Here is a 26,209-nt window from a genome sequence, read left to right as displayed (position 1 = left end):
AAGTATAGGGAATAAAAATATAAGCACATCGACCTGATTTTTTTCTGACTCCAAAGGACTTACATTCTAATAGGGGAACACAGAAAAAGAAAGCTGAAAAGGCTGGGCTGGGGGGATGGGGGAAAGGAAGAGGAGAAAGAAGATAGGGATGAGGTAGGGTGGGCCTGCAGCACACTGGACTGGGCTTTCTAGGGTAAAGAAGTTTCTGGGGCATCCTAGAGAAAATCTGGGGAAGTCAGCAAGAATACATACAACCAAAGAGGAATAAAATATAAATAGCAGAGGTATAAATTCAGGATCTGTGGGAAACATGAACAAAGCTACATGTGACCGAAGTCATGGGGAGAGTCACAGCATCATAGATTTAGAGGTGAAAGGGGTTAGAGACAATCTACTCAAAGGCCTTTGTTTAACCCACAAGAAGCTGAGGCGCAGGGAGGTTAAGTGATCTGCCAAAGCCAACCAGGAAATAAGGTAGTATGTACCATATCACCTCGTCAGTAAGGTAATAGATCCTGTCACAGACAAGGTCTCAGGCTGGGAGCTTTAGAACAGCTGCTTAAGCAGGTTCCAGCAGAGCAAGGTATTTCAATCCCACAAAGACTTTAAAAAGAAGATGGGCACTGCCAAGGCTTAATTTATCTTGTTCCTTCAGGCCTAAAGTTTCAACAGCAGTTCATTACCTTTCTTGGCAATATTATTACAAAGTTTTCTTTACCTGAAAACACAAGCAATCACCATTACCTTGGTGGCTGAATTTTAAATCTTTCAAAGACTTCTGGATAAAGCAATGGAAAGACCACCATCTCTTTTAGAGCTGCAATATGGTTTGAAAGCCCACCAACACTATCAAATCGTACCTAAAAGGAAAAGAGTTCAGCAGTTAAATATATCCAAATCTTTAAAGTCCAAAACAAAACAATACAACACAATAACACAAAATACCACTTACTGGTCCTAATAATAACTCAGGAGCAACGATAGAGTGCACTACTAAAGACAATACAAATGAGAAGTCCTTAAAAGTTTAAGTTGGTTTCTAGATGAGTTCTGCTTTTTTGCTACTTTATATTCTATGTGAAGAGGCATAATTAAATCCAGAAGTTCTACAGTCAGTTCTGCTATAATGCTCATTTTGAAAATGTTGATTTGTTCCCAACACAATGTATACATTTAGAAAATGTTTTGAGTATAACTCAATTTCAAGTTTGCTTCTGGGTGATTTCTTCTTGAGAACCAGTAAGAGAACCAGAAAATTGTACCACTTCACAATAACCCACAAGCTGCAACTTTCCTGACACCCACTTCCGGAGCAAATTCCAGGTCTCTGTGAAGGTAAAGAGCCATATTTATTATCTACCTTCTGGGGCAGTAGGAGCTATGGGCAGAGAAGGGCTGGTCTGATCTATGCTCACCCTACACCCTCCTGCACAATGGCCTTGTTGCAGCCTGCCCAACTCACTCATGCATCAATCCAAAATACAGGATATGGGACACTATGCATTTCTTAATAATTTAAGACATCTAAAACTGTACTGTTTTTAAAAATGAGATTTTTTTTTTGAACAATGTCACTGAAAAAGTTTTTCAGTATTGTGCGCCCCCAACCCCATTTTCCCTATGAACTATGATTTCTATTGCATGATTTTGCATAGCATGTTTTTTTTGGGGAGGTCGGGGTGGGAACTACACAAGTCTCATAATAGCAGAACTGTCTATTTTGCACACATTGCCTTCAACACTCACTGAAGAATCTATTTGCATTGGATCAACATCAGCCAAGCTTGCACCAATTTTCATCCGATCTTTATGAATTCCTTTTAACTCATCTTTCCGGAAGTTCAATGGAAGACACCTATTTTTAAAAACACCACTATTATGTTATAAAATCATTGCTTAGATGACAAAAAAAATTTAAACTACACAAGATTATAACACTTTTGAAGTAGACAGAATCTTAATATTCAACCCCTTTATTTTACTATTAGGATATTAGGGCCCAGAGAAAAATATTAATTATTGAAACTGTGTGATTAAATATCGATAAATATAATTTCCTTCAGATATAATGATCCCAAGGAAGTTATCTAATTTGAGATACTGTTCTAACTGTACTGTCTAAACACTAAAGTCATACTAATAGTGTATTATTCATTGAATTCAGAGTATTCCTTAATTTAGAATTCCTAAAGATACATTCCTATTGATAAAACTAAAAGACAGTTTTTGGTTATTCAATTGATGGACATTAGCAGAGATGAAATTTTTAAAATCTTTATTTTGGCTTTGAAATATAAACATATACACACAATTGAATATGGAAGAAGCTTACATTCTGACAATTTAGTTAACCATATTATACAAAAATTATCCCAAACTGGCAATTTAATCCAATTTAACATTTACTATGTCCTACAATCAATTTCCCTATCCTGTCACCTGCTTCCTACTTTAATTTGGAAGCTGAACAATCTAGTATCTTTTTAAACATTCCCCTAAGCAGGAGAGTTAGTTTAAACTTTGTTTTTAGATCTCTTCTCAACAGACAAGTGTTGAGCTGTCAATGAAGCTATAATTAAGCAGATTAGATTTTGGTTCCACAAAACTAGAGTAACCAAAAATCTTGATGAGAATTAAGTAGGACATGAAAAAGTCAAAAATAACAGATTTAGGGCTTCTGAGAATTATATCCAAAGAATACTAGAACAGAATGAGAAAACTATGAAGATTATGCCTACAAAACAATCAAATTATTCTACTCCAAATCCACATGCATTACAGGAGGTGATACTCTAACCTTGTTTTGTTTTCTTCTATAAAAGAGGCTTAATTGATGAAGATTTAATACTTTTATTACTTACCTGCTAATAGCTATATTGCGGCTTCTTTTCCTTCGCCTCTCAAAATGTTGTTCATCATCAGAAGAGGAAGAAGATGTAGAATCACTATTATGGATTGCATGCCTTCGCCTTAAATATCACATTAAGAAAAAAAGATTGAAGTCATGTTGAAAAAAAATTAATCAACAAACTTTCAAGGGTCTACTACGTACAGGTATTGTGCTAGATCCTGGAACTACAAATATAAGGGAAAACCCAGTAAAACTAGATAAATCATATCACAATCCGATAAAATGGAAACAAATTAACAAAAATTTGAGTATGTTTGGGAAATAAGCTAAAAAACTTTCAATTTATCTGATTATCTCACATCAAGATAAACAGACTTATCTTCTACTATAAGCAGATACACTATCAAGTTGTCATATTTTTCTTGGCATAAAAAGGTTTTCTGGGACATCTTCAAACTGAAAATCTTACAGACCTTTATTAATATTTAGATAAAAATAAATTCATTTTATTTGGGAAACTATGCCGATTCGATCCACTACAAATCTGTGTAACAAACTCATTTGGGCCCTCACTGTAGCAGGGCAAACCTTTTATATCTCTCTAATCCATTCACTATTCTACTTACCACAGCAGCTTTCCTAAATCTTTTAAATCCTCCTGAAACTTTGTGTGGCTTCTCTTCCCTTCCCCCTCTAACCTGAGACTCGTCTTCTATTTCCTTGAAAAATTTATTAAGAACTGGAAATTGCAAGGATGCCCATTAATTGGGGAATGGCTGAGTAAGTGGTGGTATATGATTGTGATAGAATATTACTGTGCTATAAGAAATGATGAGCTCAATGATTTTAGAAAAACATGGAAAGACTTGCATGAAATAATGAAGAGTGAAATAACACTGAATACAGTAAGAACAATATTGTTTTAAGAACTTTGAGCAAATAAATCATTTTGAAATTATTTTGACTATTATAGATACCAAAATCAACTATAAAGAACATAAGATGCTATCTGCATCCAGAGAAAGAACTGATAAATAGAAGTATGCATAGAATAATCTTACATATATGTAAAATATACACACACACACACACATATATATATGTATAAATATACATATATACATACACCTATTTGTGTCTAATGGTAGCCATCTCTAGGGCAAGGAGAGCAAAAAAAAATTTACATAACTTTATTATATATCTTATATGATAACTTTATTATATATTTGAAAGGAATAGCAAAGTTGTGCATAACAGATTTGCAGTTTCACGTGCAATTATATTTTTTATTGTACTATGTTATAGAAATGCTTATTTTATTCTAAAAAATAAAGACAAATGCAAAAAAAGAAAAGAAAAACTTAGTAATTTGTGGAGAGTTCCCTCTTTTCCCTTGTTCCTCATCTCAAAACACTCAGATGTCTTCCCTCATTCTCCCCCACCCATCCCAGGGGAAGAAGTGGACCTTCTCCTTATCAAGGCTAATAAGCCCTTCACATGTGCAAGTGATCCTATTCCATCCCATCTTGCGTATCTGAATATTGTGCTGATATTACTAAATTTAAAATATACATATGTATATATTTAAAGCTAGACAAGATCATGTGGCCACAAATTCTAAGAGGAAGGATGGCTCCAATGATGTTCACAAAATAACCATATACATAATGTCTACATATTACACATGTATTACATAACAATCCTCCATGTAATACATATTATTTAAAAAATATTCACAATGATATAGAAGGAAAAGGAAGGTACCTAAAGAAAACAATGTGGCTACACAAGAAATTAGAAGGATAAAGTGCTAAGAAAAATGAAAACTGATTTTTTAAAAAGTTATGTTGGGCGGAAGTAGGAAGAAAAGGATGGTCTGAGATTGATGGGATTAACTGCAATGACATTAAAGAGACAGGATGACTTTATAACATTCAATTCCAGTTGTGTTTTAGTCTTTTTACCAAGAAGACCTTCTTCAAAAGATGATTAAAAAGGAATAAATGAATTTTTAAAAATTATTAAATGTTTACTAAATTGCCCTGCAGTTTGCTAGATGCTAGGAATAAAAACAAAACAAAAACCCAATCCTTTCCACTAAAAAACAAGATGTATAATAACCATGAGCCAAACAACCAAACCACAAAAACAGTACCTGCCCTAAAGAAGGTTATTTTCTAATTGGGGAAGACAACTTATAAGAGAGTGGTAGGGGCAGCTAGATGGCACAGTGGATAGAGCACAGGACCCGAGTTCAAATCCAGCCTCAGGCACATAATACTCACTAGCTGTGTGACCCTGGGCAAGTAACTTAACCCTATCACCTCACATGCATAAATAAATACACACATATATACACATACAGACACAAACATACATATATATACACACACATATATCTGTGTGTGTATATATATATATAGACTCCCCCCACAATTGCCTCACAAAAAAAGAGAGAGTCGTGACCAGGAAGTGTTTTGGTGAGGTAAAAAGAGAAAGAAAGGGAGGTAAAGGCTGAGAGTACAATGTCCTAAGTGCAGGGCAGGCTGGGTGGTATGTGAAGCTAGTAAGTGGATTACCTTCCCAGGAGACAGAGGGAGACCTGGATTTTTAGAAGACTCAGATACTGTGGCCCAGGATTATGAAGATATTTAGAAAATAGTTAGCTAATTTTAAAAAGTTTGATGGTTAAGACTAGACAAATCACTTAAGTAAAATCATCACTAGCTCCCCGAGTCTCAGCTGCTCATCTATAAAATGAGAAGACAGGTCTAGACGACATCTAAGATCCCTGCCAGTATTAAGTGTATGATGTCTTAGGAAATTGAAAATACTTGCAGACATAAATGACTTAAGACCCACTACTGGTAATCTTTTAGACACCACAAAAAAATGGGATAAGTGTCTGGGGCCAAAAGAACAAATATCTTAGTTTTAAAAAACTAAGAAAAGGTAAATCCTGATAACTGGACACTAGTAAATTTCAGATTCCCAGCAAAATTTTTGGCAGATTATTACAACAAATGATCTATGATAGCTTAGACAGCATGTGTTTACTAAAAGTAAATCATGTCAAATTAACTTGCTTTCTTTTTGATAGATTTAGGTCTGTGATTCCAGTGAAGGCAATATAGGGAGATCCAGTTTCAAAAAAAGGGGAGGGGTAAAGAAAATAATCAAGGACTCTAAGAGAAGTCCCCTTAACTCTGCTGCCTGCCATTTTTAAAACTGTCTTCATCCATCCATAGTACAGGAGAAAAACAATGAAAGCTACACCCAGAAGCTCTGACTTTTTACCTCAGTTCTACTACTTACTAGCTGTATGTCCTTGGGTAAGTCATTTAATGTCTGAGCTTCAGCTTTTCACCTATAAAGTAAGAATATTCTTGCACTAGTTTAGCTTATGGAGTTACAACAGTTATAAGAATATATGTAAAATGCACTGTAACAGATGATATAAAATTTAAAAAAATAAGCTACTCTGGTAACTATTCCCTTCTGTCTTAGCAGTCTCTGCATATTCCCAAAACGAATCCCTCCATCTGTACCCTCAATTCTATTTCCTCAAACATGAACTCCATTAGTTGTTGTTCATTCTATAGCATCGTTAATCTCTCCACTGATCCTTCTCCTCTGCTTAAAAATACACAACATACATTTCTTCTAACTTAACAGAAATTTCCCTCGACTCCCCTGCTTTCAATTTTCATACTATTTCTACCCTTTGACTAACAAACTCTGAAGGTAATCCATGCCTCAATTTGTAACTCAATTCTAAGTCTTTGTAATAGTGGGTGTTTGCAAAGTGCTTTAAAACTCTCATTTGAGCCTCACAATAACCTTAAATTGGTGCTATTATTATCTCCCTTTTACAGAAGAGAAAATGAGGGAGAGGTTAAGTGGCTTGCACCATCACAGACTTAAATACGTGGTGGAGGCCTAATCTAAACTCAGGTCTTGCTAATTCCAGGTCCAGGGTTTGACACTGTAGATCCCTCCCCTCCCTTGGCTTCCCCAAGGGTGTTTTTTTCATCTCTTAATTATTTCTGCCTTTGTCTTCCTCACTCTTTTGTTGTTGTTGAGGTTTTTTGTTTTTTTTTTAAAGGCAATTGGGGTTAAGCGACTTGCCCAGAGTCACACAGCTAGTTAAGTGTCAAGTGTTCGGTCTGAGGCCGGATTTGAACTCAGGTCCTCCTGACTTCAGGGCCGGTGCTCTATCCACTGCACCAGGTAGCTGCCCCCATGTAGTTTGTCTTCTTAACTCCATAATAGAGGTGTTCCTTAAGGCTGTTTTTAGCTGAATTCTCATTTTATAGCTTCTCATTTGGCTCTCTCACCTACTTCTAAATATTCAGCAAATCTAAGGATTTCTAGCCTTGATTTCTCTCTCCTGAACTTCAGTTGTTTCAAAATTTCTTATTGGACTTTTCTTCCTAGATACTGAAGCAACAAGTCTAGTATTTCCTTCATTTCTTTCCCCAAATCTGTTCCCAACATCCCTATGCTCAGACTCTTGCAGTCATCTTAAAATCCCTCTCATTTGTCCTCTAGCTAGGTACCAAAATCCTATTGATTCTACCTCTCAACGATAGAGAACTGTTTTTCCCTCGTTTCCATTCCCAATGCCACCAACTGAGTTTGAGCTCTTACTATTTCAAGTCTAGTCAATTTCAATTATTTGCTAAGTTTCTTTTTCCTCCAATCCTTTTCTAATTTTCCCTTTGCACAAATCAGATCATATTCCTCTACTTGAGAATTTTTTTAAAAGGACATTTTACTCCCCACCAATTACACATAAAAACAAATTTTAACATTTGTTTTTTAAAATTTTGAGTTCCAAATCTTACCTCCTTCCCCCTAAGACATTAAATAATTTGATAGAGGCTATTCCTGGGAATCTGGTCATGTTTCCTAAATCAAATCTGAACCCTTAAGCATGACATTCAAAGCCATCTACAATCAAGTTCCAAAAACTACATACATTGAATACTATTCCTGTACACAACTCCAGCCAAATAACAAGTATCTGTCATCCCAGAACAAGTCTGAGTCCTTCAAACTTTTGCTCATACTATAATATCTCACCAATAAACATCTACCATTCTTTCCAGCCAGTGACTTCTCCCTTGACTATATTCATAATGTAGCTCTTGTGGATCTTATTTACTCATCATATTCCAACTTATATACTTACGTGGCTAAATTTGTCTTATCAGAAATCTCATCATGGTAAGGTCTCTGAGAGCAGGGACCATTATATTTATGTACCTCTCCCAATAGTACCTAGCATATTGTATGCTGAAGGTTCCTAAGAGATTTTTGTTAAATGACTAGGCAGTATGCCTATGGATGCAAATTATTTGATAAAATATCTTACATCCTTTTATACAATATAGATGCCTATGGTTTGAACAAACCTTAAGGGAAATCATAGCTGAACTATTTTAAGCAGTTTTGACAAGGTGACCAATTTCAACCTGGGAGGAGAGCTCCAATAACGACCTATTTATCACAATTCTAGTCAATATTTCATCAATAACTTGGATGAAAATAATGAAGGTATCTTGGAGAAAACACTGTTTGAAAGAATAATATACAAGTTGAAAGAATCAAAATTCAAAATTATCTCAAAAGGCTAAAACAGTTCACAAAAATCAATCCTTCATACATCTATTACTATTAAGAGGCACTTCCTGCAACAATGTGTAATAGTGTAATAACCTTTCCATTGCCTTGGACACAGGTCTTTGACACCTACTGAAGCAAAAATATTTCATTACTTTGAAGTCCACCTAGTGAGAAGCTTCTCCAAAATTAGCTAGGCTGGTCGTAAGACAAAGAGCTTGTCACTGGAGCTATACTCAAAGCTATTTCAGCTCAACAGGGTCTACTAGAGCTTATTCTTCCTTGACATGGGAGTCAGCTCCTATAATGAGGAATCTACAGGAGTCCAAAACCACAAAGATAAAATTTAACAAGCACAAAACTCAAGTTCTGCATTTAGGTTCAAAACCTCCATTACAAACAGCTGTTACCTCTCCTTGAGCACCTGAACCTATTCCATCCTGTGCTCTCCAGCACACTGCATCTTCAGTCACCACCAACCTCTCCCCAAAGCATCAGCTCCTCAACATCTAATGGTTTATCCCCAGCTACCTTCAAACATGCCCGTCTCCATTGTTCTTAGAACAACCTTCACCAGACCCTCAAATAATTATCTGCATCTTTCCTTTTTCAACAAAACTTCTTGAAAAAGGTATCTCCTACACTCACTGCCTCAACTTCCTGTCCCCCCCCAATCCTCTGTAATCTGGATTTTGACCTAATCACTCAACTGCACGTGCAACTTCTAAAGTTACCACTAATCTTTTACTGATCAAATCTGAGGGTCTTTCTTCAGTCCTTACCCTTCTCAACCCTCCTTCTGGCTCTGACAGTTGATCACTCTCTTGGATACCCTCTTCTCTTTAGGTGTTTGTGAAATTGTTCTTCCCCATTTCTCTCTCAGTCTCCCTTCACTGGCTTATCATCATTACCACAACCACTAAATGGGTATTGGCTAAGGTTCTACTCTAGGCCAGGTTCTCTTCTCCAGAGGTTCTTAACCTTTTTGTGGGACACAGATCCCTCTGGCAATCTCATGACCTACAGACACTTCAGAATAAATTTCAAAAACAAATCCTAATCGCAGTTAATGTCAAATTTCAGCCAGAGATTAATAAGAATAAAAACATAATTCTTCCTGGTCCAAGTTCACAAACCAAATGAAATCTATCCACAGACCTACAAGAAATCTGTGGCCAGTACCCCAGGTAAAGAACCCTCAGCATCAGGCTCTCTCTCTCTTGATATTCCTGTCAGCTCCCATTTAATTCTCTCTATGCAGATGACTCCCACATTTGTATATCCAGCTTCCATCTCTCTGCTGAGCTTCTGTCTCATGTCACCAACTGCACATAGTCCAAAACTGAACTTATTACCTTTCCCCCTAATATCTCCCCTCTTCTAATCAAAGGCATTGCCATCCTTCTAGTTCCCAGATTCATGATATCTGTATTACCGCTTACCCCACATATCTTGTCAGGCATATTCCAGTTTCTATCTCCACTCCCACAGCTATCAACTTAGCTCAGGCCCTCATCACCCTGTCATATAGATTATTCCAATAGCCTTTTAATTGATCTCTACGCCATAAGTCTCTCACCATTCCAGGACATCCTACACAAACAAATTAAAGTAATTGTCCTTAAACACAGACCTGATCATGTCATTCCCCTACTTGTTTCCACAGTTACTGGCATATTATCTAACTCATTAGATTGTGAATTCCTTGAAAATATCAACTGTCTTTTGTCTTTCTTTGTGGCCCCTGCCACATAGTAGGCGCTTGATAAATCCTTGCTGACGGACTATTCATGTAATTCTAGTGGCTTTCTACTGCCTCTTCGATAAAATGTCACCTTGTTGTTTAGATTTTTAAAACCCTATATAACTTTGACGTTTCATTGCCTATTACTCTCCCTTCTGTACTGAGACCCAGACAAACTGACTTCTGTTCTATATACAACCCTCCATTTCTCATCTTTCTGTCCTTGCACTAGCCATCCAACATGCCTAAAATGTATTAGTTCATTTACATGCCATAACTTTCCTCTCTTCCTTTTAAGATGCAGTTCAAGAATCATCTTCTGCATGAAGCCTTTCCTGATCTTTCCCAACTTCTACTGCCTTTCCACCAAACTATCTTGCATCTAATTACTTTCTATATATTTGTATTTATTCATTTTATATCTATGCTATATATTTACCTTTTATCTCCTCCACTACAACACAAGCTTCTCATGAGCAGGGACTGATTCTTTGTACATGTATATACATGGTGCCTAATACAGTGCCTGGCACAGCATAAACACTTAATAAATACTTATTTATTGAACTGAAGAGTGATGGCCCAGTAGAACTCAGAGGTTAACGAGAGAGGACTCATTCAGCCAAGTGTCATGCCCCAGGAAAAAAGCTACTGCAAACTTAGCCAGCATTTAAAAAATACTGTATACAAATTAAGTAAGGCAGTGGATACCACTATACTCTATTTAGATCATACCTTGCATCCAATTCCTGAACTTTACAATTTTAGAAGGATTAGCAAGGGGCCTGCTAGATATGTCACATAAGGAAAAGATGAAAGATGTTCAGCTTGGAGAAATGAACACATAAGAGGGATGCATGATAGTTCTTTGAATATTTTAAAGGCAGTCATTCTATGCCCTGAAAAGGAATAGTTATACATTCTTCCAGAGGGCAGCAAGCTTCCCTCACTGGGGGTGCATAGGTAGGAAAAATAATCATCAGGAATACTGTAGAGCAGGGGTTCTTAACCATTTATTGGATCATGAACTCCCTTTGGCAGTTTAGTAAAGCCTGCCTTCTCAGAATAAAGTTTTTAGATGCACAAAATAAAATAAATACGAATACAAAAGAAACCACAAAGGAAACTTAAATATAGCTACTGAAATATTTTTAAAAACAACTTCACAGAATCTATGTTAAGAACTCCTGCTCTCTGGAAAATTCTTGGGTAAGGGGTAATAATTGAACTAGATGATGCACAAAATTCTATTATTCTACCCCAAATATGCTTTCATAGTTTTTGAGACATATAGGTACCTGTTAATCCTTTTACAATAAGGACTTCTTGGTCCTGCAGAACTAAATCGGTATCTTCGCCTTGCAGGAGAGGCTGGGCCGCTATAAAACATGTTAGGTTTTCTCTGGTGTCGAGGTTCTATTTAAAATTTTAAAAAGTTACAAAAGTTACAAAATATCTGGATTTGAAAATTCACAAACTGCTTCCTTAATTAAAAATAAACAAAACATTATTGCATAGTAGCATGTAATATTTTCATTTCACCTGCCCTAGAAGCTTTATCCTACAATGATTTAATATTTAAGTATTTAAATATAATAAATGGGAAAACATAATTTTATTTATGCAAACCAATGAAAGCACTTGGACATGAACACTCAAATATAAAAATAGCAAAAAAAAATTTCAAAAGATTGGATGTATCTCATACTATGTCCTATAAAACAATCTGTTTTAGACTAAGATCAGAACTGAATTTATGTTATAGCATCTAACTTACTTTGGAATAGATTCAATTGCTGGCTAAGAAAGGCTATTTAAGTTATCAGCATTTATAAAGGAATAAAACACACCCCAGGAAAAAAAAAGTATCTGCCTAGATTGGGAGTCAATGGGGGGGGAAACAACAACTAAGAATGGCACTTATTAACTACAAACAAAAATAAAGTTAGCGAAAAATTTCTTTCCATCCAACAAATATATATAGCACTTACTTTCCAGGGGAGCCTGGTAACGTACAGCAGTTTTCCTCTGTCTAAGATCATAGCGTTTTTGATTATCTTCCTCTCCATCTTCATCTTCTTCTCCATCTTCATCTTCGTCTTCATCTTCATCTTCCTGGTCTTCACCTTCTTCAGAAGATTCTATAATTTAAAAAAATAATAATAAATAATAATTCTATAGTTAATTTGGAATAAAAATATAAAGGAAGCTCTTTGGGGGGATGTGAGGCAGTTGGTTGGAGTACTGTCTACTCAATGGTCTGCCAACACCAAAGGAAAAAATAAGGACTAGTTTGTATACTTAGTTACAAGTCCAAACAATGCAAGACCATGATAGGGATATGGAGGCACCATAGCTAGTACATATCATAGCTGTAACAGAGAGGTTGGGAAGGAGTTATCTTCCCACTTGTCTCCTACTTTGGAACTCTTGGTTATTAACATTGTTCTGATTTTTTAGGCTTAAGGGAAACAGAGACTAGAAGACAAAAATTTTAGAACCAATTAGCTTATAATCTCTAAGACTATGATTAGGCCTTGCTAATATTTCACTTACTTTGAGTTTCTCCTTGTCTACTGGCTCATTCCCTACTACCTAAAAACATGCCCATGTCTCTTCCACCCTAAAAGAAACTCTCACTTGATCCTTCTGCGCACAATACCATCCTATAACTCTTTTGCCCTTTTAGCAAAACTCCTTGAAAAGGCCATCTACAATGGATACCTACATTTTCTCTCCTCTAACTCCCTTCTTAATTCCTTAAAATCTGCTTTTGACCTCATCATTCCATTGAAACTGTTCTCTCCAAAGTTAAAGTTAATTTAGTTGCCAAATCCAATGGCCTTTTCTCAATCTTCACTTTTTTTGACCTCTCTGCAGCTACTACTGTCTCCTGGTTCTCCACTTATCTGACTGCTCCATGGTCTCCTTTGCTTGATCCGGCTCCAAGTCACACCCTCTCATAGTGTCCCTCAGGGTTCTCTCCTGGGCCTTTTTCTACTCTTCTCCCTCTAAACTACTTTGGTGATCTCATCACCTCCCATAGATTTAATTACCTTCTATCTCTATGCTGAAGATTCTCAAATCTACCTATCTTGCCCCAAACTCTCTATTGATCTTCAATGTCACATCTCCAACTACCTTTCAGACACCTAGAAGTGGGTGTCCAGTAGACATCTTAAACTCAATCTGTCCAAAATAGAACTAAAGGCAACACTATCCTCCTAGGACCTCAGGCTCATAACCTAGGAATCATCAGATTCCTCACTTTCTCTTCCCCCAGATATCCAAACTGTTGCCAAGTCCTGCTGATTTCCCCTTAATTAACATCTCTCAAATACATCCCCCTTCTTTCCTCTAATACTGTCACACCTCTAGTGGAGGCCATTACCTCATTTCTGGATTACCGCAATAGCCTACAAGCTGGATCTGCTCTTCTCAAGTCTTTTTCCACTCCATTCAGCCACTAACATGATTTTCTAAAAAGTACGTTCAATCATGCCATCTCCCTATTCAAATTCCAGTAGCTTCCTGTTGCCTCCAGGAGCAAATACAAAGTGCCCTAGCATTTAAAGCCCCCTCATAACCTATGTCCTCTCATTCTATCTTCCAGGCTTATTATACCTTACTCCCCAACATGAACTCTTTGATTCAATGACACGGGCCTCTTTGCTTTTCAGTGGAACCAGACACTCCATCTCTCTGCTCCAGGCATTTTCTCTGGCTGTCCTCCATGCCTGGAATGCTCTCCCTCTTCTGCTTCAGTTACTGACCTCCCTGGCTTCCTTTAAGTTCCAACTAAACATGTCATTTTACAGAAAGCCTTTTCCAAACCCTCTTAATTCTAGTGCCTTCTCCCTGTTAATTATCTCCTATCTTATATATATACCTTGCTTTCTTTGTATTTGTGCTTACATATTGTCTCCTCCATTGGATTGTAAGCTCCTTGAAGGCAGGGACAGTCTTTTGCCTCTTTTTGTATGGCACAGCACATAGAAGGTGCTTAACAAATGTTTACTGACTAAATATAAGACTACAACATATTGGCCAAATTTAAGATTGTCCTGCTAAGAACTTTACCGTTAACTCTGAAAATCAGTCTTGCAGAAGTTATGACAATATACAAGTCAATTCTCCATTAAAAGAAGTAATTATTTAATTTTGTATATAGCTGGAAGGAAGTCTGACCAGTTATGGATGTTTACAAACTAAAATAATTTGTCTTCCCCCATACTGAGGCCCAGCCACCAATAAAGTTCTTTTAAATAAATACTCCCAGAAAGTACAAATCAGAGATTCAATAGATTTAGCAAAAAAGAAGTTATCTATACTTAGTGTGAAGTTCTTCATTACTTTGACACAATACTATATATTCTAGCCTAGAATAAACAGCAACGAACTAAAAATATGCAAATCAAATAATTCCATGAGGTTTTACCTTACAGTCTCAGCAAATTGGCAAAGATGACAAAAGATGGGAATAGTCAATATTGGAGAGGGATGAGGAAAGATGGATGCACTGGTACCTTACTGGTAGAGCTATGAATTAGTACACAATTTTGAAAAGCAATTTAAAATTCTACAATAAGTGACTAAAATGTCCATACTCTTTGACCCGAAGCTTGACTAACAGGCAGATACCCCAAGAAGGTCATTAAAAGAAAGTCTCCATATACAATAAAATATTTATAGCAACATTTTTTGTGGTAGCACCAGAAACAAAGAAAACGACCATAGATTGGGGAATAGTTAAACAACTTGCAGTACATAAATGTCAGTATTATTGTGTTATAAGAAAAGATAAAAATGATGAATACAGAAAAGCATCTAATGATCTACATGAACTGACGCAGAATGAGATAAGCTGAGCCAAAAAAAGAGAATTACAACAATGTTCATGGAAAGAAGTAGTTACAAAACAACCAAAAATGAAATGTTGCAAAATCACAAAGAATAAGCATGACTGCAGGTAAGAGATAAGAAAATACCTCCCCTTATTCCTCTGCAGAGGTGGGAAGCTGAGAATTGTGAAATATTCATTTTCAGATTTTTTTTTTGATACTGATATTTTGCTGTTTCCCCCCCTCTTTCTCTTTTCAAAAATATTCTTTGTTATATGGGATGGCTGTCCTTGAGAAGGGAAGAACACAGATACAGGAGGAAATTTGGGCAAAGTACACACAAAAAAGGAATAAAAAATTATTTTTAAAAAAGGGATTGAGCATGAGGGCAGAATGAGGAAAATACAGCAATTTCCCAACTACTCCTAAGTCATATTTTCATAATCTAGAATGACTATTTTACACTGTAAATTCTCAGAATGACTCACATTCTAAATGCAACCAAAAGAAGTACACTAAAAGAGAAATGTAAAAAATTTACCATTATAAGAGCACATATGTATTATTATCAAAACTAATAGTACACCTATGATATAGTCACTTTTTAAAAATATTATTAAAATAGTATTCAGCTTATTGCATTTCTTTGACCCATACATTAGACTTATTTTATTGGATTCTTTAAAGTAGTTACTATGTGTCTAAATTTTAAATAAAAAGCTGTAAGTTGAGTTAAACATTTAATTTTAAGGTTCACCATTTTTAGAGCCTACGGACACAATTACTTCTGCCCATTATCAACTGTTTCGGTAACTGCCGAGCATAGTTTCTTTTTTTCACCAATCTTGCTCTTACAGCATTAGGATAGTATTATTTTAGAATGGTACTACATTTTGCATGTGAATCAAACCATTTGCCTATCTAAAAGCAACCTTACTTTTTTTTTCTGCCTTACTTTAAAATTAACCACTTAAATAAGCATAAAATTAGACTACTCAATAATATAAAAAGATTGAGATAGTAAGATAATCAAGAATGAATGTTCTATCTTATTCTATCCACTTATGAAAGTTTCTTTAAATCTCAAAAATTCAAATTATCAACATTATTTTACTAAAACCTAAAAGGCTATAATACTATATATTAATTCCTTGCTGAGGACAGAGGAAGGCAAAATCAGCTTATTTAGCTTGAGAATTTTTTTTAACCATCCTATTATTTAAGTGATGGAATGAAGTAATCTGTGTCGTGAGTATGTTTGATATCAGAGCATTTTCTTAAGCAACTAAGTGGCATTCCTATAGAGCTGTTTGGTTTGTATTACGATGAAAAGTTATTGTTTTGCTTATCTCCAAGGGTTACAAGTGATATAGTTTCTCCACGAAAAGGTAGCTTCCTATGGAACAAAGATATTTCAGTAGGCTATTAAAAGAGCTCAAAACCAGGAGTACTCACCTACACTGCCGTCTTGATTATCAGTGGTTTCTTCATCAGTTCTTTGAACATTTTTTTGTTTTCCTCTAGAGTACATGTCAAGATTTTCCTGAAATTATTTAAATGAAAACTATTAACACTTTCTGTGTATTTATATGAGCTGAACACAGTAGGATCCTATAAAACCGAACCTTACTTAGAAGAAGGGAGTGGTAGCAAGAAATATTTTAAAACTTTTCACAAATTTTAAATCATACACAAACTCTCTCATTTTTAGCTGGTGTCATTTTTGCATGTCATTTTTGCATTCCATTTTTGTAAAATGAGAGCTTTGTTACTGAAAAACACTTCACCAAAAAGCCATTTTAGAGCGCTGTGACATCTTGAGTTTGTATTACAAAATATAATCATTGATGCTATCGCAATAGCTGCTAGTTCCCCAAACTCAACTTTTCCTTAAGTAAAATCATACCTTGCAATTATGGGTTCACAAAGCATTTTCACATGCATTGCCTCATTTGTTCCTAACAATAACAGGATAAAATAGGTATAGGAGGCATCATTATAGTTATTTTAGAAAACTGAGGTTGAAAGAAGCTAACTGACCTACAAACGATCACATAGCTAGTGAATGGATAAGAATACGGACAAACCCAGTCCATTAAAGACTGATTTTAGTTAAACCTGTACCTCAAGTATTTTCTGCAATAAATAAAGAATTCTTGACACTTTCCTCACAGGAAAATGATGAATTATTAAGTCAAGAATCTTAAGTGATGGACATTTAGCAGGGATATGAATAATTTATCAAAAAAAAAAAAAGGTTTATGATGCAGAAAAATAAACTGGGTATTTCTAAATCTACATAAAAGGAGAATGTAAACATGAATTACTTCTTCAGCATCATTAAATACTCCCAAGTCTTCCAAGTCAATCATTCGACGTCTGCGCATCTTTTTCATATCATCCATTTTCTGTAATACAGCTTCAGCAGTGCTAATATTTAAAAAAAAATTACACTTCATATAAAAATAGGCTGGCACAATTACTAAAGCAATTGCAAAGTACGTGTGAACGTAATGGAACATTACTATGCCATAGGAAATGAAAAAAGTAACAATTTCAGAGAAATTTGGAAAGACAAATATGAAAAAAATTAACTGCAGAGAACAATTTAACAATATTGTAAAGAAAAACATCTCTAAAACATTTAAGAACTATGATCAATACAATGACCAACCATTCTTCCAGAAGACACTGATACAACGTGCTAGTCACTCTCCTGACAGAAAAGTGATCGACTCAAGGTGAAAAATGAGGTATTTTTTAGATATGGTCAATGTAGGAATTTGTTTTGCTTGATTGCCTATTTGTTACAAAGGTTTTGTTTTTCATTTTTTTCCAGGGCATGGGAAAGGGGAGGTGAAAAGGAGGGAAAAAAAAAATTTCAAGTATATGTGAAAAAGCATTTAAGAACACCATTGTGAGATATTGAAGTAACTAAAAATGTTATCTTCTCATATTATGCTTTAAAGAAAAAAGGCAAACCTTTCACCCTCCTCTGTCAGATATTTACAAAATGCCCACAAGATTCATAGCAGTAAAGTAAGCATGTATCAGGTGATGCTATCACACAAGTTTCAGATAAAACCAAAGTGTATTTTAACTAAGAACTTATTTAATTATTGTCTACTGATTTACTGAGAGTGTTTCAGAACCTCAAGCTAATATAAATTCATGAGTTGGGATAAGCTAAGAGATAAAATACTCTAATTGTTAAATGTAATATACTATTATGAAACCAAGTTTCACAGGATGTATATAGTAATAATTCAAACTCTTATGGTTTACTTCCTTTCTTAGTCTGAAAAGAACAAATAAATTACTGTTCTAGGTAAATTAATATGAAACTTTCAGCTCTTTCATATTTACTTACTTTGTTATAAGTTTGTCAAACAGTACAGACTGATTCACAGTGCTGTAACGACTTCTGATCCTACAACTTCGGCGAACTTCTACATCACCATTCTCTTCATGAAGATGCTCTGTAGTCTGAACAGCATTTCTAGTCCTCAATGACCGAGTAACTGGAATCACTTTGTCTATAAAATACATGCATATGATATGGGTACATAAAATATGTACATATCTGTATATATAATATTAAATGCAAAAAATTCTGCCCTAGCTTTTCTGTTTTGGAGAAACTTAAAAACTTTTTATGCATACATGGAACAGTGAGAACAGTTACTGTCCTGAAATGAACGTACAACTTTAAAAGTTGTATTTTAGAATATTAAAATTACAGTATCTCATTAAATGTATACTAGAAAAAAGAATTCCTAATGATAAATTTTATAATAATTTTTTAGCCAATTATAAAAGTAATTACCTAGCCTATTCAGTCTTTGACTCTCAAAATGACACAGTATATAGGTTTTAATAGCTGTTAATACACTTCAAGTAAATTTAGCACAGTCTCAGGCAAGCACAAAAAATTAAAAAAAAAAAAAAACTTTTCAATATCATCAATTCATACATACCTGTACTAACAAAAGAATTATATATCATATAACGTTAATAGGCTGCTTCCAAGTAGAAAAATATTGTACATTCAATATTAAATATGCTAACACTGCCATGCTTATTACTGAATATAGTAGTACAGGCAAATTCCAAATAAAAGTATGCAAAATTACACACATTTAACACTAATTTCAGGAAACATGCTTCCTCTTTAATATTACCTTCTTTGCAATCTTCATTTTTTTTATTATCAGCCTGCTGTCTGGCCAACTGCCTATGTGAGAAAAACGTATTAGAATACAAAATAACTATGTATAAAAATTTAATACCAATTAAAAACTTCCATTTTACTTCCATATCCAACTTCCAAAGTTACTAAGGATTAGTATTAAGCATTAGTGCTACTATATGAAAGACTAAGGTGAATTATGTGTTATGAGGGGGGGCCACAGGGAGGGTAATCACCAAAATCTATTAATACCTTTTGATCCAATGCTCTATTGAGCTTAAATCTTGAGAAAAATCAGTCAGTTAATCAAAAAAGCATTTATTAAGTATTTATTATGTGCCAGGTACTGTGCTAAATGCTAGGGATACAAAAACAAAACAAAACAATAAAAAAAAAATCCCAAGACAAGAAGTCAGTACCTACTATTAAGAAGCTCACATTCCAATAATGGAGACAATATTTGGATAGCTATGTACATAGAGTGTAAATGAAAGGTAATCTCAGAAGGAAGGCAGCACTAGCAGCATGGGGCAACCAAAAAAGTACTTGAATGTCCGTGCCCCAAGTCAGAAGACCTGAATTAAATTTCAGTTTTAGACACTTTCTCTTTAGACACTATCTTTGGGCAAATCATTATTGCCTCTGTTTTCTCAAATGTAAAAGATGGATAATAATAATACCCACCTCCCACAGTTGCTATAAATATCAAATGAGATATTTGTAAAGTGCATAGCACAGTGCCTAGCGCACAGTAGGGACTTAATGATTGCTTGCTTCTTTCCTTCCTACCAGGATATAGGGAAGGGGACATATGCAAGGAATGTTGAGAAGATATACTAACAGATTGGATCTGCTGGATAACTGAGTATCTAAGGACTGCAAATTTGGGTGATTAGAAGGAAGGTTGTGCCCTTGATGTAGGGAATGGGCTGGAGTGGGGGATGTTCTGTTTTAGATACGTTTGAGTTTGAGATGCTTATGGGACATCCAATTAAAGATGTTCCAAAGGCTGTTGGTGATGAGGGAATAAAGCTCAGTTGAGACACTAGGGTTCAATATATAAATATGGGAATTATCTGCATCAGGATAATTGAACCAATGAAACTGATGAGATCATCAAATGACAGCACAGAGGGAAAAGGCAGCACAGGATAAAAGATTATTTTTGGGCTGGGGGGGAGGTGTGTGTGACCCAATGTTAGTAGGTGTGACCTGGAGTATCAGGCTGTGGATTTAAGTAGATTAGGGAAATTGGAAATTAGGGTACTTAAGGGAACATCACTATATATGGTAAAGTTCCTAGTAAGATTCTTAGACAGGAGTTAAGGTAGAAAAAAAAACTAAGCCAGGAAGTAAAAGACTTCCTGAATGTCATAAAGATAGACAGAACTATCTCAGAACATTCAAAACAATTTTTTTTTGTGGCAGCAAAGTAAACCTGAAACAAAGTGGGTCAAACAGAAGACGGCCCAAGTCCATTTTTGAGTTATTACATTTTTTTGTGCCGAGGATACAAAATATAAGCAAGACACCAACCTCAAGGAGCTTACATTCTAACGGGAGAAGATAAAACTTCAAGCAATAAACATTTATTAAGAGCCTATGTGCCAAACACTGTCATATGACAAGCTGAAAGAGATACCCTAAAGCAGGCTAGGGGAAAAAAAAAACACATTAACATACTAAGATATTATTAGTAATGATACAGTATGTATAATGAGAAATTCCTGAACACAAACTAACTTGGAATAAAGACTTTGAATAAGTGTGATCATAGAGGCAAAGAATAAGTAAAAACTATAATCACCTCCAAAAACAGAAATGCTATAGCTACTCCCTTACATTCCCACTTTGGAGAAAAAACAATTCATCTTTAGATGGGGATAATAGGAAAGAATACATTACATATCAGTCTTGTCATTTACACATACGTATCACTACCAAAAGAAAAACATAAAAGATAAACATTTTTTCATTCAATGAAGTTCACAATTCCATTATGGTAGCTTTCCAAATACTGGTGTCTTAATAATGCAAGCATTTGAGAATATATCAGAAGTTCATCATTTTAAATTAGCTTTTAATTAATCATCTTTGGAGTGTACCTTGTAAAATGTCTTCCATTAGTTGTATCACTTGATATTTCCATATTCTTGTCAAAACTAGAGTCTGAAGAATGCTGTTCAGTTTTCCTCAATGATCTTAATGCATGTGTACTGAAACTTTCAACTTCCTTAACTGAAGAACGAGTCTTTTAAGAAAAATTATGAAAAGTCTTTAAGTTCTTCTGGAATAAATCCAAACTGGTTAAATTCACTTAAATTGTTTAAAAAAAAAACAAACTCACATATTAAGTTGTCACTTTCAATGAAACAATATCATTGTATTTATGCCTCAAGAAACAATATAACACAATTACTTTAACTAAATACCACTGTTTCATGACAAAAAAAGTCTTAGAGGTTGTCCCTCAGAAATATTAAAATAGTTTATAATTAAGTACTGAATTTAGCGCGGCCACCAAAAATCACTGAAAGCTGAAATGGTTTTTAAAAAACACTGTCAGCTTTTATTAAGCAACCCTAAAATATTGTGAAGTTCAACTATGTGCTAAAAAGCAATATTCTTACTATATCCCCAGAGCCACATCAAGGAGCTTATGCAACTGCCCACCCACTGAATTCTAACCCAGGAATTTTAACAGTTGATTTCAATTAGGCTAAATGCATTCATGTTCCACCTGGACACTCAGTTTAAAAAAAAAACAAAAAACTTCATTAATGAACAATTTCATTTACCCAAACCTGTTTATACAAATTATTTTGTGGGGCACCTAGCTTATGCAACAGGGCCTTACTTGGTTCTCTCTCTTCCCAGGAGATCAGCTGGCATACTTTATTTATTTTTTAGTGAGGCAATTGGGGCTAAGTGACTTGCCCAGAGTCACACAGCTAGGTGGCATACTTTACAAAGATGTGTCAGGACCTTCCTTTGTGGAAGAGGGATTAAAGAAGTCACACTGTGTGTCCTTTTAAAGTTAGAATGGCATACTGCCTGTAAACACCCAAACAGGATCATAACATTTCAGAGTTGATAGGGACATCCAAGAGGTAGGCCACTTGGTCTAAATAACTGATTACACCTGGATTTTCTTACAAAATTCTGGTAAATTTTGCATGTTATGACTAAATCAAACAAAGTACAATAATAGAATAACTTCCAAATTTAGGGTTCAGTTTTACCAAGTTTAAAGAAATTTTTATTCACTTCTGAATAGTAACTTTGTAATAGGTTACACAATGAAATATCTTCCAACAATGCATTTTAAAAAATTTATATCCCATATCTAATCTTCTTTCACAGTATAACAAACAGTCTAACATGTGGCCTGATATAGCATTCATTGACCCTAAGATGTGTTCTGATATTTTTAAAACAATTTTTTTTACCTCATTAGTTAACACACAAAAACTGGTAAGCCAGTAGGGCCTGAAGTCATCTGAAATTTCTGGTTATGTGACCAAAGTCTAGATGATGTTTGGTGCCAAGTGGATCTATTAAAATATATTCTCAAAACTGCCGAAATCAAAGCTGAAAACCACAAAAGAGACTGAGATAGGTCCTGAATGAAAAGATCCCATAGCTCAATAATTTTACAGTCTATTAAAGGTCAGTACCGCCACTGACCTGATCAAAGCTTAGCACTATGCTTATAATTATTTTTGCAAGGTAAGTTGATCAAATTGTTTGACTTGGGAGTGGAAGCTTAGAGATTGCCTTTATATAATGGTAAAGAAATATGTATTTTTAAATGGCCAAGAGATTTTTTTCCATATAACCTTATGTACATGGATTTTTAATCATGTAGGAAATACATGGATACCATTAGTTTAATCATCAAACTGGTACAAAGGTAGGGTCATTTTCCCCCACAAACAAAAAAACAAACAAAAAACCCTCCCTCAAAAACACTTCTATGATTCTATGATTTAACCAATGGTATAAACAAACTTCTTGATGGGAAAGGATGGTATCCTCCTATAATAAAAATATTAAGTGTCTGGAAACATTATCCATTCCAAATCTTAAACACAGGAAATTAAAGGCATAAATGCTCTCTGGAAGTTAGAGTCAATCACCTGAGGCTTTTCCCTTTAGGGAGGAAACTGGTTTTTCACAGTCTTCAGTTGAATCACAAATATCGTGACTTCCCCTAGGGGGACAAGTAATCAGAATAGCTAACGTTTATTATGATGCTTTAAGGCCCATCTACAAAACAGAAGCTCCCATTATCTCATCACATTTGACCCTCACAACAATCTTTTTAAGTACATATTAAAGACATTATTATCTCTATTTTGCTTATTAGGCAAATGAGGCTCAGGGGTAAAGTGACTTACCCAGGGTTACATAGCTATCAAACTCAGGTTTCTCCTTATTCCAACTCCAGTGGTCTTTTTCTACTACATGGTCTCTTCTTAATTTGTCTTAATTATATATTAGAAGCAGCTGGTAGTGTAGTGGATAAAGTGCTGGGCCTAGAATTAGGAAAAACTGAGTTCCTACACTTACTAGCTGTGTGACCCTGGGCACACATCAAAACATCTATTTGCCTCAGTTTCCTCAATTGTGAAATGGGGATAATAATAGCACCTCCCTCTCAGGATCATTGTAGGAATTAAACGAAAATTTGTAAAGTGCTTAGCACAGGTTCTGGCACATAGTAAGCACTATCAAGAGTGCACGTTACCTACCCATTTCCCCTTTAACACAGTACTTACCTCTCTCAGTTTCAGTTTCCTCATCTCTAAAATGGGGATAACACTTAACCTTACAAGGCTATTGTGAGAATCAAATTAGATAATGTGTAAAGTGCCTTGCAATCTCTCTATATACAATTATTAGCCATTGTTATTACTAATTTTTATTGGATTATTTTATTTTGGACCTATGAGGTGAAAAATGTCTTCTACCAAGGCAGAGATAAGACTTGATTCTGGTTGGACCAACTCCAGGGTTAACTGTTTTATACCTCTCACACCATCTGTCATAAGATCATAGATGAGACATTAAAAGCCATCTAGTTCAGTCCTTTCATTTTACAGATAAAAAACTGAGGCCTAGGGATGTTTAGGCTAAGTGAACTGCCCAAGGTCACATAGACAAGTAGTGACAAGGAGTATTTATACCTCAGGTCCATCATTCTTTCTCACTGTACAATGCTTTTAGGAGGTAAGGAACAATGGAAAAATATATTTAAAAATATGAAGGTGCCAGTGCTGAATCTGGAGAAGAGACCATTATTTTATTATTATAACTCTTTCTTAAACAAGGATAAAAAATATGAACAGAAACTCTGAAAAAGTGTGACATTATACATACTTTGCAAATTTTATGTGATGAAAATACCACCTTATCTGTGACACTATTTAGTTTAATAAGCAGGTAATAGTAAAATGGCTCAGTCAAGAAATGAAATTTAAAAACTTCTTTCCCCAATTTGCATAGTATGAATATTTAAATCTTGTTCTCCTAATTTACCAAACTTGGTCCTTTAACAACTTTGATTAAAACCAAAAACTTTTTTTGTGAAGTCAACTAGAATCCTGATTCAGTAACTGAATCCTCAATTCAAAGATTTAACTGGAATCCTAATGATGACTCCATAATAATCAGTTAAGACTCAATGTCACTTCCAAGAAGAGTTGGTATTGTTATGCACACATAGTTTATCTGCTATGTTCAATTTAGTATAGGGCACCAGTAGTTGCACTCAAAGTTAATGTGATATTTCTAACTATTAATGGATTAAGAAGAAGCTCTAGTGATTCATTTTAAAAGGCATATTTATTTTTATACTAATTCAAAACTTGAGATTATGGGTTCTTAACCTTTTTTGGGTCATGGACTTCTGGCAGTTTTGTGAAGTCTCTGGAACCCTTCTTTGAATGTTTTCAAATGCATAAAACACATGGGATTACAAGGGAACCCAATTATATTGAAATGCAGTTATCAAAATATTAAAAAACGAAGTTTGTAGACCCTGGGTTAAGAATCACTGCTTTTATCTAAGCACCATTAGCATTCTGCCTAATGTTGGTATTATATAAATTTCCAAGCTCCTACTGTGGAAATCACCCTTTACTGAATACTTTCAAGTTTAGTTTTAAAACGAATTTGTTCAACTATTTAAAACTGACAACATGCAATTCACTGCAGTAGGTTACTTTCATGCCTGTCATATCTATATAAAGTAATGGTAGACCCCTTGCCAAAAACTAAGGAAAAAAAAGAAAAGTTTAAATTGTTGGGGTAATTCTACTTTAAGGAATTGAATACAGAGCTATCTGTAAACTCATATCAGTCAAGAAAATTTTGTTAACACTCATTATTTCACAGGCACAGTCCCAGGAGCAGGAATACAGAAACAAAAGTTGTCTCCCCCACTCCACCTTTGTGGAGTGATAATATGTATTTAAATATGCTAAACATATAAATTATATAAAATAAATACAAAGTAATTTGGAGGAGGAGGAAACTGGGGCTTCAAGCAAAGATTCATATAGGAGGTAATCTTTGAGTTGAGCTTTGAAGGAAACAAAGAATTTGATTAAGAGGTAAAGATGAGGTGATCAGCCTGTGCAGAAGCAGCAAGGCAGGAAATGGTATGTTCTGTACAAGGAACAGAAAGAAGGCCCATTTGCCTGAGGCCACAACAGTGCCTCGATGGAAGTAATGCGTGGATTACAAAATTAAGCTGGAGCAAGTAGTGAAGGGCTTTAAATGCCAGAGCTTTTATTTGATCCTACTGATAAATGAGAGACATGGAAGTTTATTAAGCAGGACAGTGACAGAGAACTATGCTTTAGGAATACCACTTTGGTATGAGCGCATCAGTTAGAGTAAGGAAGGATTTAAGTGAAAGGGAGTAATGGAAGGGATTGATTACAGCTCAACAG

General features: G+C 35.0%; 1 protein-coding gene across 3 annotated transcripts in view; it reads right to left on the bottom strand.

Moving 5' to 3' along the window:
- The window catches only part of ATAD2 (ATPase family AAA domain containing 2), a 94,342-nt gene that overhangs the window by 63,404 nt on the left and 4,729 nt on the right, over positions 1-26,209 (bottom strand). For all 3 annotated transcript variants that reach the window (XM_027854016.1, XM_027854015.1, XM_027854014.1), the window contains exons 2-11: positions 21,356-21,501; positions 19,243-19,295; positions 18,432-18,597; positions 17,389-17,491; positions 16,517-16,604; positions 12,212-12,361; positions 11,519-11,636; positions 2,862-2,969; positions 1,747-1,855; positions 745-860 (exon numbers count right to left, since the gene is read on the bottom strand). In XM_027854016.1, the coding sequence (XP_027709817.1) occupies positions 745-860; positions 1,747-1,855; positions 2,862-2,969; positions 11,519-11,636; positions 12,212-12,361; positions 16,517-16,604; positions 17,389-17,491; positions 18,432-18,597; positions 19,243-19,295; positions 21,356-21,501 (1,157 nt within the window). The remainder of the gene's footprint in view (positions 1-744; positions 861-1,746; positions 1,856-2,861; positions 2,970-11,518; positions 11,637-12,211; positions 12,362-16,516; positions 16,605-17,388; positions 17,492-18,431; positions 18,598-19,242; positions 19,296-21,355; positions 21,502-26,209) is intronic.

The sequence above is a fragment of the Vombatus ursinus genome, unplaced genomic scaffold (genome assembly GCF_900497805.2).
Source record: "Vombatus ursinus unplaced genomic scaffold, bare-nosed wombat genome assembly UNPS02010284.1, whole genome shotgun sequence".
NCBI classification, from domain to species: Eukaryota; Metazoa; Chordata; class Mammalia; order Diprotodontia; family Vombatidae; genus Vombatus; species Vombatus ursinus.
Note: the sequence above shows the minus strand (reverse complement) of the source record. Positions and strands in the feature narration are given on the sequence as shown.